The 18,100-nt window shown below is 46.2% G+C and overlaps 1 protein-coding gene and 1 long non-coding RNA gene across 51 annotated transcripts in view; one reads left to right on the plus strand and one right to left on the minus strand.

Annotated features, from left to right (window-relative positions):
- The window catches only part of SORBS1 (sorbin and SH3 domain containing 1), a 228,098-nt gene extending 223,404 nt beyond the window's left edge, over positions 1-4,694 (plus strand). For all 50 annotated transcript variants that reach the window (XM_077878259.1, XM_077878263.1, XM_077878261.1 and 47 more), the window contains one exon: positions 1,418-4,694. In XM_077878259.1, the coding sequence (XP_077734385.1) occupies positions 1,418-1,485 (68 nt within the window). In that variant the 3' untranslated portion in view covers positions 1,486-4,694. The remainder of the gene's footprint in view (positions 1-1,417) is intronic.
- Positions 4,695-14,344: 9,650 nt separating this feature from the next.
- Positions 14,345-18,100, minus strand: LOC144301360 (uncharacterized). The gene is made up of 3 exons (XR_013368188.1): positions 17,208-18,100; positions 16,510-16,614; positions 14,345-14,505 (listed from the first exon to the last, which is right to left on the minus strand). It is a non-coding gene; the product is annotated as an uncharacterized LOC144301360 (long non-coding RNA).

Below are 18,100 nucleotides of genomic sequence, written 5' to 3' on the forward strand. Positions count from 1 at the left end.
GGTAAAGGAAATATTCCTCAATCCCTCAAATGCTTCAAAACATAGCCTTGTGCTTAAAGTAAAATAAGAAACCCAATGGAGCTCATTTTTCTCGTCCATAAGGAAAGCTGCGAGTCTGCTGTAAGGAGCCCATCTCTAGCCCTCATCTCAGTTCTCTGCAGCCTCTTTGGCAGTTCTCCCTAGGGATTCAATAGTTCTTTTCAATGTCTTTAGCTTTGACGCTTTCTTTTAGCTTTGGGCAATGACTCCAATCTACTGGTAGTGACTGCTTGAAATGCTCTGTTCAGCAGGGTTTTGAAGCTGTACCCAAGCCAATTGGGAAAAGGATGCAGTCATCAAATTGTGATATCTGCCAATGAGGGGAATAATGATATGGCACATATCTGCCACCACCCCCACCCCCAGCTTTAGAGAGTCTGTTCCAAGGGAAGAAAGTAGGTCAGGAATTCGGCAATTGGGGATGTGGAGCAGCAAAGGAAGGGCTTTGTGCCCAGGTAGCTCAGTGCTCCTGGCTCAGCAGGAACCTTGACGAGGTTGGCAGCAAAGACAGGGAGTCGATCTGGGGCTTGGGCACAAGCTTCTGAGAGGAATTTCCTTTTCATGTGTGGTCATATCCAGTGGACTTTTAGAAATCCTACAGTTTGGAAATTCTAAATCGTTGGTATCTTGTGTTGAATGAATGTGCTCATTTTTCCAAAAAGGAGAAGTATCAGAAAGAGTAGTGGGCTGGGAGTCAGAAATCCTGGGTTCAGAGCCTGCTTCTGATGCTTGCTAAGCTGTGAGGCTTAAGCTCTCTGAGCTTTGCATTCCTCATCGGAAAAAGGGAGTATTGAGAATGCCTGCCTGGCTTATCACTCTTTTGCAGCCTAATTTTATCTCTATTTTGAGATAAGATAGAGAAAACCATACACTGTCCTTCATGCTGTAGGGTTGTTATCAAAAGGCTCTCTCCAGGGGCGCCTGGGTGGCTCAGTCAGTTGAGCATCCAAATCTTGACTTTGGCTTGGGTCATGGAGTCAGGATCATGAAATCGAGCCCCAAGTTGGGCTCTGTGCTCAATGGGGGAGTCTGCTTAGAATTCTCTCTCTCAGGGCACCTGGGTGACTCAGTGCTTAAGCATCTGCCTTTGGCTCAGGTCGTGGTCCTGGGATCAACTCCCACATCAGGCTCCCCCACAGGGAGCCTGCTTCTCCCTCTGCCTGTGTCTCTGCCCCTCTCTCTCTCTCTCTCTCTCTCTCTCGTAAATAAATAAAATCTTTTTTTAAAATAATTCTCTCTCCCTCCGCCCCTCCCCCTGCTCGCTCATGTGTGCACTCTCTTTCTCAAATAAATAATTTTTAAAAGGGGGGGGGCTCTCTCTGAACTCACATGGATGCATCTGCTGATTTTGCTAATGTTTTGTTTTGTTTTTTTATAGGTACTTCAAGAAGAACAAGGCAATTTGGTACTTTTCCAGGCAACTATGTAAAGCCTTTGTATCTATAAGAAGATTGAAAACCAGAGATTATTTTTATTGGAGGATGAAGCATAATTCATGAACTGGTCTCTTTATTTAAATGTTGAGTCAGTAGGAAAACTAATGCAGTGGATAAAATGAGAAGCAAAAGAGAGGGACAGAGAAGTGTTGTGTCTGAAGCTGGAGCCTATCTACACTTCAGTGTATCAGGCAGGCCGAACTGAGGAAAAAGAAATGAGGCAAATCTGTATTTACTTAGCTGCTTCTGGGAACCACTCCAAGCCTTCCCTGCCTCTCCCCGTCTTGGGTAATCTGACCTGTAACACAGTCCAGGATCAGTGAGGTCAGAGACACCTTTTGCTGCCCCAGCCTCGACCAGCTCTGGCTCAAAGCAGTCATTTAGCCTGAAGCAGCCCTCGGAGTGCCAGGCAGATAGATCCCCAGCCATTCTCCAAAGGCTCCACACCCCAGCTGCCCCGGAGCCCACCGATTTCCCAACATTGCTAGAGATCTGTGTGGGCTGCCGAGCCATCCCTGGACAGTGACGGAGGTCCCCAGGTGACCCGAGACCATGTGCCTTGCACCCGGGTACACGGGGAAATGGAAGCAGAACGTAGGTGCCCTGTACATTCAGCCTGCGTGCAGCATTGCCCTGATGCCCCAGGTGTTCAGACAGAAAAGCACATGAGGTTTGCCCATGGGAGTGGGGTGTATTTGTAAATTTGCATCGCCAAGTGACTAAGCGAAGACGTTCTGTAGCTGTCAAGGTCACTTGCAGTGTGATCCTTTCCTGTTATCACCGACTTTTAAAAGCGGTCACCTGTAGCACAGTTTGATTTATCAGAATGCCAATACTAACCTTTCTTTTCTGGATTGTTTTGGCCCGGGCAGTTTGAGGTTGATAGGCGTAGTCTCACAAGAGAACCAAGGATGGCGTTCAGTGAATATTTAATATACACTGATGTATGCTGATGCCAGGGCCACTGACAAGCAGGACGTGGACTCACCGCGCCTTCATTTTTACTCCCCGCAGTAGTTCAGGGACAGCTCGGGGTCATGAATCCCATGCACCCTGGTGAGGCTCCTCATGGGAGCAGAAGGCACACACGCAGTGGCCCTGAGTGCGAGGCAGCATTTCTGCCACTCCTGGGACGTCTGTCCTTTGTGGGGCTACCTCTGAGGTGGGGGGGAACCTCCGTGTGACACCTGGAGTGCTTGGTCACAATTCCATCCAATTCAAGGATGTTTACCAGCCTCTCTGTTAGACCCCTTGAAGAAATAGAGAATGACCCACCCACCTGCCAGGAACTCCGAGGTGATTGGAGAGGCAGACATACAAAGATACTGGATTAAGAGAGACTGTGATACGTGCTAAGAAGGGTATGAGAGAGGAGGTGATTACCTTTCCCTGGAGAGACTCTAGAAAGCATTCTCGTATTTCTCCATTAGCTCACTCTTGAACAACTGGGCTGTGAGAAGAACCTTTATCTGAGGGTAGTTTATGGCTGGAAATTCTCGGAACTGTTTCCAGAGTCTTCAAACTCTCGTCCTCCCCACAAATACACATCCAAGGTCACAAATAGGAACAGCAGTTGTAGGTGGTAGGGTGTATACAGGAACCCTGGCCGTCTGCATATAGCTCATAATTGCCCCAGGACCATTGTCCCAAAGTCTGGAGTCTTTACAAGTAGGTGGAGAGTTTGTCTTCAGTGCCTCTGCCATCCATCTGCTACCCATCAGCTGTGCACCACCCCCACCCCACATCAGACAGCCTCATTCTCTCCCTGTCCTCCCTTCCAGTCCCAGTCTCAGGAAAGAAACTGCCACTGAGTCCTTGACACTGGGGTGGAAATGAGTGATAAGAGGAATGTGTTACTTCTTCCCAGAGACATTTGTTTTTTAACTAGGACAGAGCAGAGCCTTAACCTCAAAAAATGAGGCTGTGGAACTAACTGTGATAAGGGAGTGCAGGTGGCGGTGGAGGCGCTTCCTGGGTAGAAGGAGCCTTTTTGATAGTCTTTGACTAAGACTCATTGTTTTGGAAAGTCCACTTCACCATCCCAGGGCACTATTTGACTCTCCCTGAAGGAACATAGTGCAAGTGCATATGCACGTGCGTTTTGCACTACAGCATCTCACTCATTTTTGGAATGTAATTCCTATATTGGCTAACGTGTTTCCTGGTCTTTCTTAGATACAAACCATTAATAACGACTTTATCCTAATAGTTTTTTTGAGGGGTGCTTCTTAATTAAGTAGGTAATTTTGAACACCTCTTTAAATACAGCTAGAAAATAAAACCAATTTGTAAAGCCACATTTGCATATGATGCCAGCCTCATGCATTTGTAGATCTCCAAATACCCAGGTATGCCTCACCAATTTGCCCGTCTTTAACAAAATCATGTTAAAACTTGCATCAAACTTCAGCTTCCTATGTATGACAAAACAAGGAACAAAGGTTTCCAATTGCTCTTTTTGTCTTCAGACATTTAGTAATATAAAATACCTATTTTTATGCTGAAATATTTATACAAGTTTATTAATAGCAAGTGCAACTAACTGGCACCATGCCTTGCAACACATTTTGATATATTCGCCATGCTTCTGGGTAATAACAAGCCCCCAACTACTTATCTTTTGCAGTCTCTCTCGGATCAGTAAAAGAAAAAATCACATGCCTAAGAGGTAGGACTGTAAATATGTATATTTAACTTTGTATAGCCCATGTACCTACTTTGTATAGAAAAATAATTTTAAAAATTTGAACTGAAGGGGGGTAAAATAAGGAAGTCATGAAGTTTTTTGCATTTTTATTTAAATGAAGGAATTCCAAATAACTCACCTGCAGATTTTTAGCACAAAAATAGCCATTGTATTGTAAAGTGTTAAAATTTCAAATAATCATTCTGGGAGAGAAGGTAATTGTTATCTCAGTTATAGGGGTTTTTTTTTTTATTTTTTTGGGGTTTTTTTTTTTCAGTCCTATTTATCTACAGTAGGTATTAAGTTCTTTTGCTAGAATAGGTTACTACAAAGATGATTATATGCTGAAAGAAAAATAACATTATATATAACCAGTTAAAGTGTTGCCATTTTACACACGGAGAGCATGTACTATGCCGACACAGATTGTTCTATTCATTTATTTTTCTTTATTGCCGTGGATTGATTTGATAAATGAAGGTGTTGAGTTACTACATTTGCTGTACATATTATTTAATAAACTTTATTCAGAATTGGGTGGCATATGTTTGTTCTTAACATTCTTGTTTCCTTCCTTCACCAAGTTTCTCAAGGGAGGCTTATATTCACTGCTTCAGTATCGCATCCTCTCCTTTTTTTTTTTTTTTAAGTTTTTTTATTTTATTTATGATAGTCACAGAGAGAGAAAGAGAGAGAGAGGCAGAGACACAGGCAGAGGGAGAAGCAGGCTCCATGCACCGGGAGCCCGACGTGGGATTCGATCCCAGGTCTCCAGGATCGCGCCCTGGGCCAAAGGCAGGCGCCAAACCGCTGCGCCACCCAGGGATCCCCATCCTCTCCTTTTCCATTCTCAATCACATACCATCTGGCTTCCATCCTGCTCTTGGAAGACCCCGCTTCTTACCTTACTACTTTCTCAATAAGCTAACTCTGTGACCTTCTCTAAATTGACTGCTATTGACCATCTCACCATTCTTTCTATTCTGATTACAAAAATAATGCATATGTCTTTAAAAGCAAAAGTGAAAAGATGTGTAATGGGTTTTGATTTGCTCCACAAGACATGGGCATAGGAGATGATATAGAATTTGGTTTTTTTTTTCTTTTTTTCTTTTTTTTTTTTTTAGAGAGAGAGAGAGAGATTGAGAGGCAGAGACACAGGCAGAGGAAGAAGCAGGCTCCATGCTGGGAGTCTGATGCGGGACTCAATCCCGGGTCTCCAGGATCACACCCTGGGCTGAAGGCAGGTGCTAAACCACTGGTTTTGCTAAATTGAGCTAAATTGGCTGTGAGCCTTCTCTTGCTGTGGTGGGTCAAAATGCAGTCTGTCCCCTCCCAAACCAAGTGTGTCAAGATGGTGGCATAGGCCTCCAGCCTCCCCTGGCATCCCAAGGCAAGGACCCCATCCATCTCAGTGTAGGGCAGGGCCTGCTGTGCATAAACCAAACCTCCACCTTCCCCTGGTTCTGTCCTCCATCTCTGTCAACTCAGAGCACTGCCACCTCTGGTGGTGACTCAGTGGCATCCCTTTTAGTAGGCTTAGGCCTCAAGTAGTAGAAGGGTTGTCTTCTCGGGGTCTGACAGCCCCAGGACTGAGCCTGGGAGCACTACTTTCATGCTGTTCATCCCTTACAACAAATGCATCAGCTGTACTCTCAGAGTACATTTAGAATCCAATCATAACAAGTCATTTTCTTTCTGGATCCTTGCGCTCACTTTCTAACTCACCTTCCTGCTTCTCCCACCCACCACCCATCCCCTTCCTCCCTCTACTCTGGTCTTAACAGAGCAACCAGAGTGATCATTTGAAAGTGTATCCAAAATCCTCTAGTGGCTTCTCACATCACTAAGTAGTACCGTGTCCTCAGGTCCATTATTATGCTGTCCGACCCCTGTCCCTTACCTCTGGCTTCATTTCTCCTTGTTCCTTCCACCCACACAGTCCTTATGGCCTCAGAATCATCAAGCACACTTCAGGATCTTCTGTGTGTATCCAGAAGACCCTTTCTGCTGGAGCTGCATGGCTTTCTTCCTCCCTCCTTTTACATCTTTATGTTGCCTTCTCAACGAGGCTTTCTCTGACCACATTATATATAACAGAACCCTACTGTTCCATGCAGCATCCTCTCCCCCTTCTCTTCCTCTGGGCTTCATAACTCGTCAGCATCTGCTCTTTGTTTCACAATCCTATAGAACCCATGAGGATAATGATTCCATTTGGCTTTCATATACCCAGCACCAAGAGGCGTGCCTAACATAGATAGCACTCAGTCACTTGATTGAGTAAATGAGTAAATAAATGAATGAACCCCTGGGGCCGGAGATCTGAGAACTCACAATACTAATAGTGAAAGAAGGGATATGTTATTAGTCCTTTTCCTTACAGCAGCAGAAATAGAACAGCAATTAATCTCAAATTATTCTGGGCTCGTACAAATAGGTGAGAATTTTCTGTAATGACAGTCCCCTCCCCACATATTACTGTGGCTGACTACCCGCTATACCGTCCTCTGAGCTTACTTTGCACAGTAAGCACACACGTCTGTAAACAAATGCTTCACATAGTCTTACATTTTTTTCCCCTTAATAATAGAACTTGGACATGATTCCATAATTTACTTAACCAATCCCCTATTGATGATGCAAATACTGCCAGCTTTTATTCCCCACAACAAACAATGCTGCATTGAATACAATCATTGGCTCAGAAAGCGATAACCTTTCAAATCTTGAGATACTGCCAAAATGCCTTCCAAAATAGATTGCACACCAATTTCTATTCCCGCCAGGCCCATGGGAGTGTCTGTTTCCACACCACCCAATTATCTGCTTCCATGGAACGCATGGTTCGCCTGCCTTTTCACTGGCCAGCCCTCTCTCTAGATCTTCACTTGTATTTCCAGCCATCTGTTATTTTCTCCTAACACATCCTCCTTCAGGGAGATCCCTCACGATGTAATTTGGCAGAAAGAATCAGTTGTATGAAGGCTCCTGTCAATGATAAGTGGTAGGAACCTAACACTACTGGCCCTTCTTGGGTGAAATCACCGGAAAGAAGGGAGTTGGAACCAGCCTTAGGCAGGAGTGAATCCAGATTCTCAAACTCTGGTATTTGTCTTATTCTTGGCACTGTTGGTCTTATTTGGCTACGTTTTCACCTACTGAGTGCAGCAATAGGAAACATGAGCTGTAGGCAGCTCTGGACTCATTCTTACAGATCTCTGACTCCTTTTTCCAGGCAAAAGGGCCTTCCTGTTGCGCTTCCCTGAAAACAATTCCAGACCCTGCCATGTCCAACTTGGATAGTTATCCTTCCTTTGATAATCATTTGCTAAAGCGGATGCAGTGTGAATGTCAGCCTCACCAGCACCATGTGGACTGGGACAGAGTAGGAGGCCAGGGGAGGGGTGTGCTGCTCTAAGAAAAAAGAAGGCAGCTGGATCGATAACCCAGTGGTCCACACTGCAAGCTAGACTCTAACAAGCTTTGGTGACAAGCTTTGGAAAGTGGAATACTATAGCCTATCAATACAAATGTCAGTGAGCTCTATGTAGGCCACATACTGAGGCTCTGCTGGCCAAAGTCTTGAGAAGAACATGGCACAGGATGGCCACCCAGACAAGTGGTTTGATGTGATCATGAGGGCACAACACAACTGTATCACATGCTAAAAATATTAGCACTCTTCTGAAGGAAAAAGGATTAGCATCCCAAAAGTCATAAAGAATGTTCGTGTGAGTTGTACATAAGTATATTTGCTAAGTCTTTGCATGTAGAGATCAAACCTGTCTCAGGAACAGTTAGCTGAGGCCTTTAAGACAAATGAAAGAAGTTACTGCTTGATACAAGTCATCTGTGGAATGGATTAGCCAGGCAGATGGTTCAGATTGAAAATATTCAAGAAAATTTAAGAGGAACCCAATAGATGGAAAAAGCCCTTTATGAGATATCTCATAACTGTGTAACACTGGTTTATGATGTCTGTCCTGGAGGACAACCACTCTGCTCCTCCAGCACTCTCACCCTGGTGTCATCAGAGGCAAAATACTGGGCAGATTAGGAGTCTGGCCCTCTGGCTTACTGGTTTTGAAGTGAGACTGACCAGGGCTCCTGGCTGGCTCAGTGGGTGGAACATGTGACTCCTGATCACATGAGTTCAAACCCTAAGTTGGGCGTAGAGATGACTTTTTTAAAAAATGAGACTGACAAACTTAGATGAATCTGCAAAAATGAAATAGAGCTGAGAATCATCTTTCAAAGAGTAGCAGAAAACAGGTAGATTGACATGAGCTTGTATCATCAAGGTCACCGAATCCCCAAGTATGGCCTGTGGACCTGTTGGAGTTCCCAGGCCCTTTCAGCAGCTTTAAAAGTCAAAACTGTCTTCACAATAATGTTAAGAGGCTCGTGGTAACCAGCTTCCAAAAATGCCTTTGGCAAACCCCACCTCCCAGTATTCACACAATTCACATTGTCAGGGCTAATCGTGGAACCAGTAGAATGTGACAGAAGAAATGGTGTGTCACTCCTAAGACTAGATCATAAAAGCCATTGTGGCTGCTGTCTCTTGTTCATGGGGACAAGCGGACCACACTTTAGAAGTTCTAAAACCTAGTAATCTTACTGGATAAATGTGCTAATTCTTCCTGGAAGAAGAGGTATTAGAACAATGGGCTGGGATCCCTGGGTGGCGCAGCGGTTTAGCGCCTGCCTTTGGCCCAGGGCGCGATCCTGGAGACCCAGGATCGAATCCCACGTCAGGCTCCCGGTGCATGGAGCCTGCTTCTCCATCTGCCTGTGTCTCTGCCTCTCTCTCTCTCTCACTGTGTGCCTATCATAAATAAAAAAATAAAAAAATAAAAAAATTAGAACAATGGGCTGAAAGTCAGAAGGCCTGGGTTCAAGTGCTGCCTCTGGTACTTAGGTTGTGAGACCTCAGAAACTCCACGTCAGCTCTCTGAGCTAGGGTGGAGGAGGAGATACCTGAACCAAGGTTGGTTCTGTTAAGAAGGAGGAAAACAATGTGATGTTTGAAAGGCAACCTGCAGTGCCCACCATGGAGCATTCCTGTCCCTCCAGTGTCTACCCCGTACCAGCATTTCTCATGCATTTTTTCATTAATTTCTCATGCTGACCCTACAAGGTAGGCATTCTGATCTCCAATAACAGGGGAGGCACCTGAGACGGAGGGGTTTGGCCCAAGGATACCCAGCAAGTAACTGGATCACACCGCACTGCCTCCAAGGGGCAGAGAGCAGAGAGGGATCTGCCGACCAGTACACCTCGGAACACCTAAACTTCACCTAGAGATTATAACGTCTCCAAGAATGATCTCATGGAATAATGACAATAGTGATCACCATTTGATGAACACTTACTGTGTGCTTAAACATTAAAAGTTCAAAAACAGGTTTGTTTCCTCAGTCTCCTGCCAGAGTCAAGATCGCAGCAAAGGCACAGAAGAAGTCTTCAGGTATCCCTGCTGACTACATGTCATCATATCTCCTACCACTCACAAGCCTCTCAGAAGTGTGGTCCAGCCTCGTGGCCTGTACTTCCTCACCACACCAACCCTTTGTCACCTGCATAGTGGCTCCTGTATGTATCGTTTATAGATCTGCAAAGCTCAGAGGGGCCCCAGAAGTTTGTACTCTCCCTATTATCTGCCAGTGAATGACTTCAAGCACAATAGCAGATGGCCCCCAAAAGTGACAGTTTATGGTAACAGATGTGTCTCATTATCTCACAGAAAAGAAGACAGGGGATCCCTGGGTGGCGCAGCGGTTTGGCGCCTGCCTTTGGCCCAGGGCGCGATCCTGGAGACCCGGGATCGAATCCCACGTCGGGCTCCCGGTGCATGGAGCCTGCTTCTCCCTCTGCCTGTGTCTCTGCCTCTCTCTCTCTCTCTCTGTGACTATCATAAATAAATAAAAATTAAAAAAAAAAAAGAAAAAGAAAAGAAGACAGGCTCTGGGTTAGTATATCTGACCCCCCCGGCCTTTCTCTCGTGATTACAAGCTGGCCAGGTGGCAGCCCCAAGCATCGCATCCCATACAACTGCATTTGAAGGCAGGAAACAGGAAGCAACACAGGACAGAGGTTTGGTCTGTTCACGCCTTCCTGGAGGAAGGAAAATCTTTTCCGAAAACCCCCAGTACATATTTTCCCACATCTCATTGGCTGGTGCTGATCCCATGGCTACTCCTACCTGTAAAGAAATTGCCAGAGGGCGATGGGCAAGGTGGAAGACAGTTGGGAATGACTTTGGGTAGCTAACCAGCAGTGAAGATCACAAGCAAGCCATTCCTGGCATTCACCTGGTCTTTGGCTTCCATCAGATCTTCCTGCCTTTCCCCTCACTGGTTCTTCAAATTCTTTCTCAGTTTTTCCTCCTCTACTCACTCCTTCAATATGGCTGTTCCCCAAGCTTCTTCCCATAATCTGTTGCCTGGGCAATTTTATCTATTCTCCTAACTTTAACATTACCCCCTTTTTCTATGTTACTTGTTTTCCTACTTTTTAAATTAAATAGTACAAAGTTATCAAAGCCAAACACTTATCATTACCACTGAGATATAACCTCCTGCGTTCTACACATATGTGTGTGTGTGTGTGTGTGTGTGTAACCTGCTCTTCTCACTTAACAAAAACACCTTTCTTGACAAGATATATTCACCCCTACACCTTAATTTAACTGGTACATGGTATTCCATGGTATAAATGTGCCATGATATACCTTGCAGTCCTCTATTATTGACACTTAGGATGTTTCCAATATTTTGCAATTATGGACAATTCTATGATGAACAACCCTTTACATACTCTTAGTACTTTGAATGCCTACTTTTTTTTTCTAGGCAAATTCCTAGTAGTGGAATGGCTAGATCAAAGGGCACATCATGTTTAGGGCTTTCAACACATACACATTATCATATATAACTGTTGACAAGACCTGTCAGTTCTTCCTTGGCACTTCTCTTGGATTTGTCTTTACCTCTTAGTCATTAAGAATTCATCATCTTACACCCTCCCTCAACTGATACCACTTCCTGAAAACTTCTTGCTTTATACCCACAAAATGATCGTGGGTTTAGAAGTGCCCTCATCACCTTCAGCTTGGGAGTCCAATTGTAGATGAATGGCTTTAGTATTCTTGAAAATTTCCAAAGAATTAAAGTGGGGCTCCTTAACACAGAGCATTGGGATCAAGGCAAGCAGTCATAGTACAAGTGTTAGGACTTTGCTAGCCTACCAAAGCTCTTAGTCATTGAAATGACTTTAACAGCATTAATCCCATGGACGGTTCTCAATTCTCAACTCCTTGGACTTTCCCAACACACCAACACACCTGACTACTCCTTCTTCTTTGAAATACTCTCCCCTTGGCTCCCAGGACACCACGCTCTCTCTCTCTCAGTCTTGGTCCACCTCATAGCTGGATCCTTCCCCATCTGCATTGGCAGCTCCTCCTCATTACCCATTCCCCGGGCCAGCATTCACAGTTGGGGCTCCAATGCCCAATCCCTGGCCCTTGCTTCTTGCCCCCCTCCCCAATGCCTTCATCCACTCCTAGGTCTAAAATCCTCCCTGTGCCCATCTCTTGCCTGGGTCTCTCCCAGGCACCCCAGACTCCTACCTACAACTGCCTGTTCCACATCTCCATGGAAATCTCTACCAGGCATCTGATACTTAGATATGTCCAGAACCAAATTCCTCAGCACACCCTCAAAGCTGCTTCTCCCACAGGCTTCCCCATTTCAGTGAATGGCAATTCCATCCTTGTAGCTGCTGTTCAGGCCAGAACACATGAGCCATCCGTGACCCCCCTCCTGTACAGCACTTCCCATCCATCAGCAAATGCTTTAAAATAGAGCCAGAATCCAAGCACCGCTCACAGACTCTGCTCCCACCCTGAGTCCCTGCCAATAAACACCTCTCGCCTAGATTATTGTAACAACCCACTTACTGGTCCCCTGCTGCTGCTCTTGCCTCCTCTTCCATTTGTTTCAGCACAGCAGGGTGAGGGAAATGAAAGGCAGATCATGTGAATCCACAGCACAAAGCTCTCAGACCTTCCTCTTGGCGGTTCTTAGGCAGTTCTTAGACAGCCCCACGCAGGAAGCACACTGCCCAGCCAGGTGCCAGCATTCCTCTGACCTCACCTCTACACCTGCCTGCGCTCTGCTCCAGCCCCCTGCCACCTTGCCAGGCTGGTTCCCATTATCTTCGTGCTATTTCCTCCGCCTGGAATGCTCTTCCCCCCCCCCCCCCCCCCAGAGAGCTACATACTCACTCACCTGTTCAGGTCTTGACTCAGATCACTTTCCTGGAGAAATCCTCCCTCATCATTTTCATTATTAACATTTGCAATCCATACTTTTCTCCATAGAGTATAATACCTTTCCATAGAGTATAATACCATCTGTCATTCTATATGATTTCCTTAAAAAAAATTTTATTTGGAGATCAGTTCAAGATCACAGAAAAGGGGACACCTGGGTGGTTCAGTGGTTGGGTGTCTGCCTTCGGCTCAGGGTGTGATCCTGGTCCATAGATCGAGTCCCAAGTCAGGCTCCTGCATGGAGCCTGCTTCTCCCTCTTCCTATGTCTCTGTCTCTCTCTGTGTGTCTCTCATGAATAAATAAAATCTTTTAAAAAAAGATTACAGAAAAGTTCCAAGAATAAGGACAATACAAAGAATATCCATCTATCCTTTACCTGTCTCATTTGCACCCTCCCTCCCTTCACACAAACACACACACACACATAAGATGTACTCACACGCAACTTTTTCCTGAACTATTTGAGAATAAGTTACATACACATTGCCCTTTACCCCTAAATGCTTCAGTGTTCATTCATTTCCTAAAGATAGGGATATTCTCTTACACAGCCATAATCTAGTTCTCTACCCATAAATTGAACACCGATACAATACTTTAATCTAACCTCCCACCTGTATCCATTTTTCCCCTCCAGTCCAGGTCAAGTGTCCTCCAAGATACATTGCATTTATATGGTCTGACTCTTTATTCTCCTTTAGTCTGGAATATTTCTAGAAACTTTGTCTTTATGACATTACCATTTTTGAAGAATATGGTTCCTCCCCCATCCCTTTAGATTTCAAAGGTGGTGGTATGATGTTTCCTTATGATTAGAGTTAGAGTATACATGGAATGTACATGAATAATATCATGTCCTTCTCTGGATTCCATATTTGAGCCACACAATGTACTTTTGCCCCTTATCAGTGATGTTAATTTTGACCTTCTGGCAAGATGGTGTTAGATTTTGCCACCTGTTGTTATTTTTCCCTTTGCATCTAATAAGCAGTCTGTTGGGGAGCTACTTTAAGATTATGTAGGGACACCTCAGTGGCACAGTCTATTAAGTGTTCAACTCTTGGTTTTAGGGTATGATCTCAGGGTTGTGGGATCGAGCCCCGTGTTGGGCTCCACGCTCAGTGCAGAGTCTGCTTGCAATTCTCTCTCTCTCTCCCTCTTTCTCTGCCCCTCCCTCCCATACTCTCTCTCTCTCTAAAATGAAGAAATAAATCTTAAAAAAAAAAGACTATGCAAATATCCTGCTTCTCATCACACTCTCATCCTCGATTTTGCCTTCAGCAATGATTTGTGCCCAAATTGATCTTTATTATGATAGCTTCACAATGATGATTCTCAAACTCTGTTACGCCCTCTACATTTACTGGTTGGAACTCAAAATTCTACTGTAAGCGAGAACCTTTCCTTCCCCTTCCTTCCTGCCTCCCTACCTGCCTTTTTCTGTCTGTCTAATCTCTCTAGCTATTTATCTACTGTATGGACTTTTAGATTCTTATTTTTCCCAATAGGCTAGAATGCCTTATTATTTAATAAATTGTCTCAGACTTGGCCAGGGAGAGCCCTTTCACAGGCTTCTGTGCGCCCTCCATGTTCTCACCCTTCCTTACAATATAACAATCTATCCCAGGTTAAACATGTAGCTCTCCTGCTGCAGCTCTAGAATTTCTTTGAGAAGTCCTGGATTCCTTTTATGGTATTTAGAAACCAAGATCAGGATGCCAGGTATGCTCATTGCTCTGGAGTATCTTTGTTTATAGGCCCTTTTGGCCGGAAAAAACATATGCATGTAAATACACATACATATACTTATTTAAATACATGTACACCTACATAAACATACGTACACAAAACATACCATATAGTTTACTTATTTTGTTTGTCCATTACACTAAAATGCAGTAAGCTCCACAAGAGAGAAAGTCTGTGGCTGTTTAGTTTGCTGTTGATTTTCTAGCACATAGAACGGTGGTGGTGCGTAGCAAATGGGATAAATCGTTGTTAACTGAAAGAGAAGAGAGAAACAATAGGCTACATGACTTGTCAAATTGTCACAGCTGACAAATGGCAGAACTCTCTTTTCATGGTGCTTGGAGGACACAAAATAGAAGCTGAACATCTGACTAGGGGAGCAGTTATCTTCATTTTCTCACCTTAATTTTTTCTGTACTCTTCTACCTCCAGACTTCTGTCTGGAGATTTATAACTTCAGGTGGTCAACAGGTGGGAAGTGAAGGCAGAGGCTAGGTGGCTAGACTTGGGAGGAGAAGACCCCAGGCCCACATCACCCAGTGGTGAGAGCTGAGACCTCTCCTCAGCCTGGAATGTGGTCTAACACAGGGAGTAGGGTGACAGGTGGTGGCATTATCATCACTTGTTGGCCTCTTCCTCTGTTCTCACGTGGCACCATCCCTGATGCTGCCTAAGGAACGACTACGTGGAAGTAGAGAGCTAGAGGTTATAGAAAAGTAGATGGACCCAGAGCTGGTGGTGGGGACTCAGCAGGGAGGAAGCCACCCTGTAGGAGCCCTGGCGTCATGGAAACTGGCCCTGCCATTCCGTCTGTCCTCAAATACTATAAATAGTTGATTTCAGTATCAGCCACTGCCAGACCACGCCAGCAGCACAGGCCAGCCCTGAGAGGAAATGGATTTGGGGGAGGATATCACAGAGAGAGAGAGAGAGAATGGTTGGAATGAGATGAGGCTAAGGGAATGCCTTTGCCTGTCCCCATTACACAACACATCAGGTCACTGACATTCAGAGCCCTCCCCACAGAATTTTCCAGCCTGCCTGACATCCAATAACGTCACTCCAGCTGACTGTCTCCTGCCCCTCCTACTACCTTGTCCTGTTTCCGCCACTTGGTATGGACTCTCTACTTCCATATGTGTTCATACTTTTAAAGTTTATTGCAGGAGTACCTGAGTGGCTCAGCCGGTTAAGTGTCTGCCTTTGGCTTGGGTCATGATCCTGGAGTCCTGGGATGAACCCCCACATCAGGTTTCCTACTCACTGGGGAGTCTGCTTCTCTCTCTCTCTCTCTCTTTCTCTCTCTCTCTCTCTCAGTGCCCCTCCTCACTGCTCATTCTTTCCTTCTCTCTCTCTCAAATAATAAATAAAATCTTAAAAAAAAGAAAAGAAGAAAAAGCTTATTGCAATTTCCACTTCCTCCGTGGAGGAAGTCCAAAAAGCCATTCCTAAGGATCTAGTCTAGTTGATTTGCGGGCATTTGGGCTATGGGAGTCCTTGCTGGTAAAACAGGAAGATCTGGCCCTTCATGAATTCTGGGCCTGAGGCATCTTTCTGGGATCCTAGGAACCTCTGAATAGCCTCCTGCCCCTCCCTCTTCTAACACAAAGCCCTCAGACCCTATTGCTCCTCTCTACTTCTCCAGCCCAGACTCTGCCTTGTTACTTGGTTACTGAGTAATTTTAGGAAAGTCTCTTAACTTCTCTGGGCCTATTGTAGGCTGGGTTCACTGGTCCCAGAGACAGTGTGTAGCATGCAGGATATTTATTAAGAAGGGTCCTTATAGGGACACCTGGGTGGCTTAGCTGTTGAGCATCTGTCTTCAGCTCAGGGTGTGATCCCGGAGTCCCGAGATTGAATCCCACATTGGGCTCCTTGCACGAAGCCTGCTTTTTGATCTGCCTGTGTCTCTGCCTCTCTCTGTGTCTCTCATGAATAAATAAATAAAATCTTTTTAAAAAAAAGAAGAAGAAGTGTCCTTATATGTCTGTGGAAGAGAGTGGGGAGGAAACTGGATCGAGCAGACGGAGTATGAGCTGCCACCTAGACCTGACAGGCTCGACCTATTCCACAGGGAGCTCTGGGGCCAAATGATCCATCAGAGTTGTCCCATCTTGGGCCAAACGGTCACTTCATCATCCCCACCTAGATCAGTCACCAGACACAGGCTGCCTGGGGCTGGGCATGCCGTTGGGCAAGGCTGCTCTTGACAGTTGGAGGCAGTCCTTGACAGGGCTGGAGGCCTGAGGCCGCTCACCTCCCAAGAGCTGGAACAACAAGTCCTCCGATGAAGGGGGTCTGGGCAGTGGCCCAGTGCCTCTGCTTCCTCCCATAATAAGGGCATCAAGACACTTCTCTTGTCCTGATGAAATGAAAGGATGTATGTCAAGTTCTAGCGCACACTCTGACTCATAGTCACTATTTAGTAACGAGGACAATGTTTATTGTCTGGGTATAGGGCTAGAGTCCGTTGGGTAACTCTGACCCCAAGCTACCTTTCCTCTTTGGCAAGGGGGAGGAGCAGAAAGGTGGCTCCAGGTGAGCTAAAGACTCAAATTCAGACAGGAAATTTGTCTAGATGAGGTTACATATAAAGCCACAGAAATACAGAACACAGCAATGAAATATGTTCATCACACATAAATGGGACCTATAAATTCAGGTCCCATTAGCAGATAAATTACATTATTAATCCATTAATTATCTTGTGAACAACACTATTACATGACATTGTCTTTTTGTTTTAACTTCTTCAATATAAGAATTTAATGTGAATCACCTATCTATGATCCAGTTTTGGAATTTCTTCTCTTTTTTAAGATTTTATTTACTTATTTGAGAGAGAGGGACAGAAATGGTGAGAGAGACAGGAGCTGGAAGGAGAAGGAGAAGCAGACTCCCTGCTGAACTGGGAGCCCAACGAGGGGCTCCATCCCAGGACCCTTGGATCCTGACCTGAGCAATGGCAGATGATGAAACCGACAGAGTCACCCAGGCGCCCCTGGAATTTCTTCTTTTACTATGCAGGGTTGCTCGAAAACTGGTAGTGGTCCAGGCATCTTCTCTGCCTTTGGCAACTTTTGTGCCACATGTCAAGGGAGCCAGGAGGCGGGTGGACAAAAGAGCTGCTCGTCTGCTCTGCGCAAGGCCAACCCCGACACCAGCCCATCTGTCTACACCCCCCAGGCCGCGGAGGCTGCCGCCGGGTGCTGCGGAGGTGTCCTTACGGCCGGAGGCGCCACGGGGCATGCTCAGAGCGGGCTGGAATCCCGGGGCGCCCAATCCCAAGCGGCCACTTCAGGGTTTCCCTCGGGGCTGCAGCAGGAAGTGGGAGAAGAGCGAGCGTTAGGAGCCGCTGGCCCAGTCGGGCGCCCTCCCCGCGGGTTCCCCGGGGTCCCGGAGCGCCCGGAGCGGAGCGCGCATCGCAGGGAAAGGTCCCGCTGACCCTCGGAGCAGGGCTGGGGACTGAAGGAGACCGACTGCCGGGCTCGGACGGGGCAGGGAAAGCTGCCTTTGTCAAGCCCGTGAGCGGGGGTTTCGGATCTTTTGAAAGGACAGAGGAGCTAGTCGCGGGGTTGTGGTTGACCAGGGAGCCCCAGGCAGCTGCCCCTGTCGGGGGACCCGGGAGCTGCTGCGTCCCCCTCGGCTGCCCCAGGCCGGGCCGGCCTCAGGTCCCCGCGCACGCTGCCCCTCCAGCCTGCAAGAACCGCTCGGCCCGGGGCGGGCCCGCGGCCACCCCAGGAACGGCAGCTCTGCATCCTCTGGCCAAGTACAGGACTTGTCCCGGAGGTTAAATAAAATCATCGTCTGTCAAGCCGAAGGGCACAGTCCTGGACTCCCAGTCCTTA

The sequence above is a fragment of the Canis aureus genome, chromosome 29 (assembly GCF_053574225.1).
Source record: "Canis aureus isolate CA01 chromosome 29, VMU_Caureus_v.1.0, whole genome shotgun sequence".
Classification (NCBI taxonomy): Eukaryota; Metazoa; Chordata; class Mammalia; order Carnivora; family Canidae; genus Canis; species Canis aureus.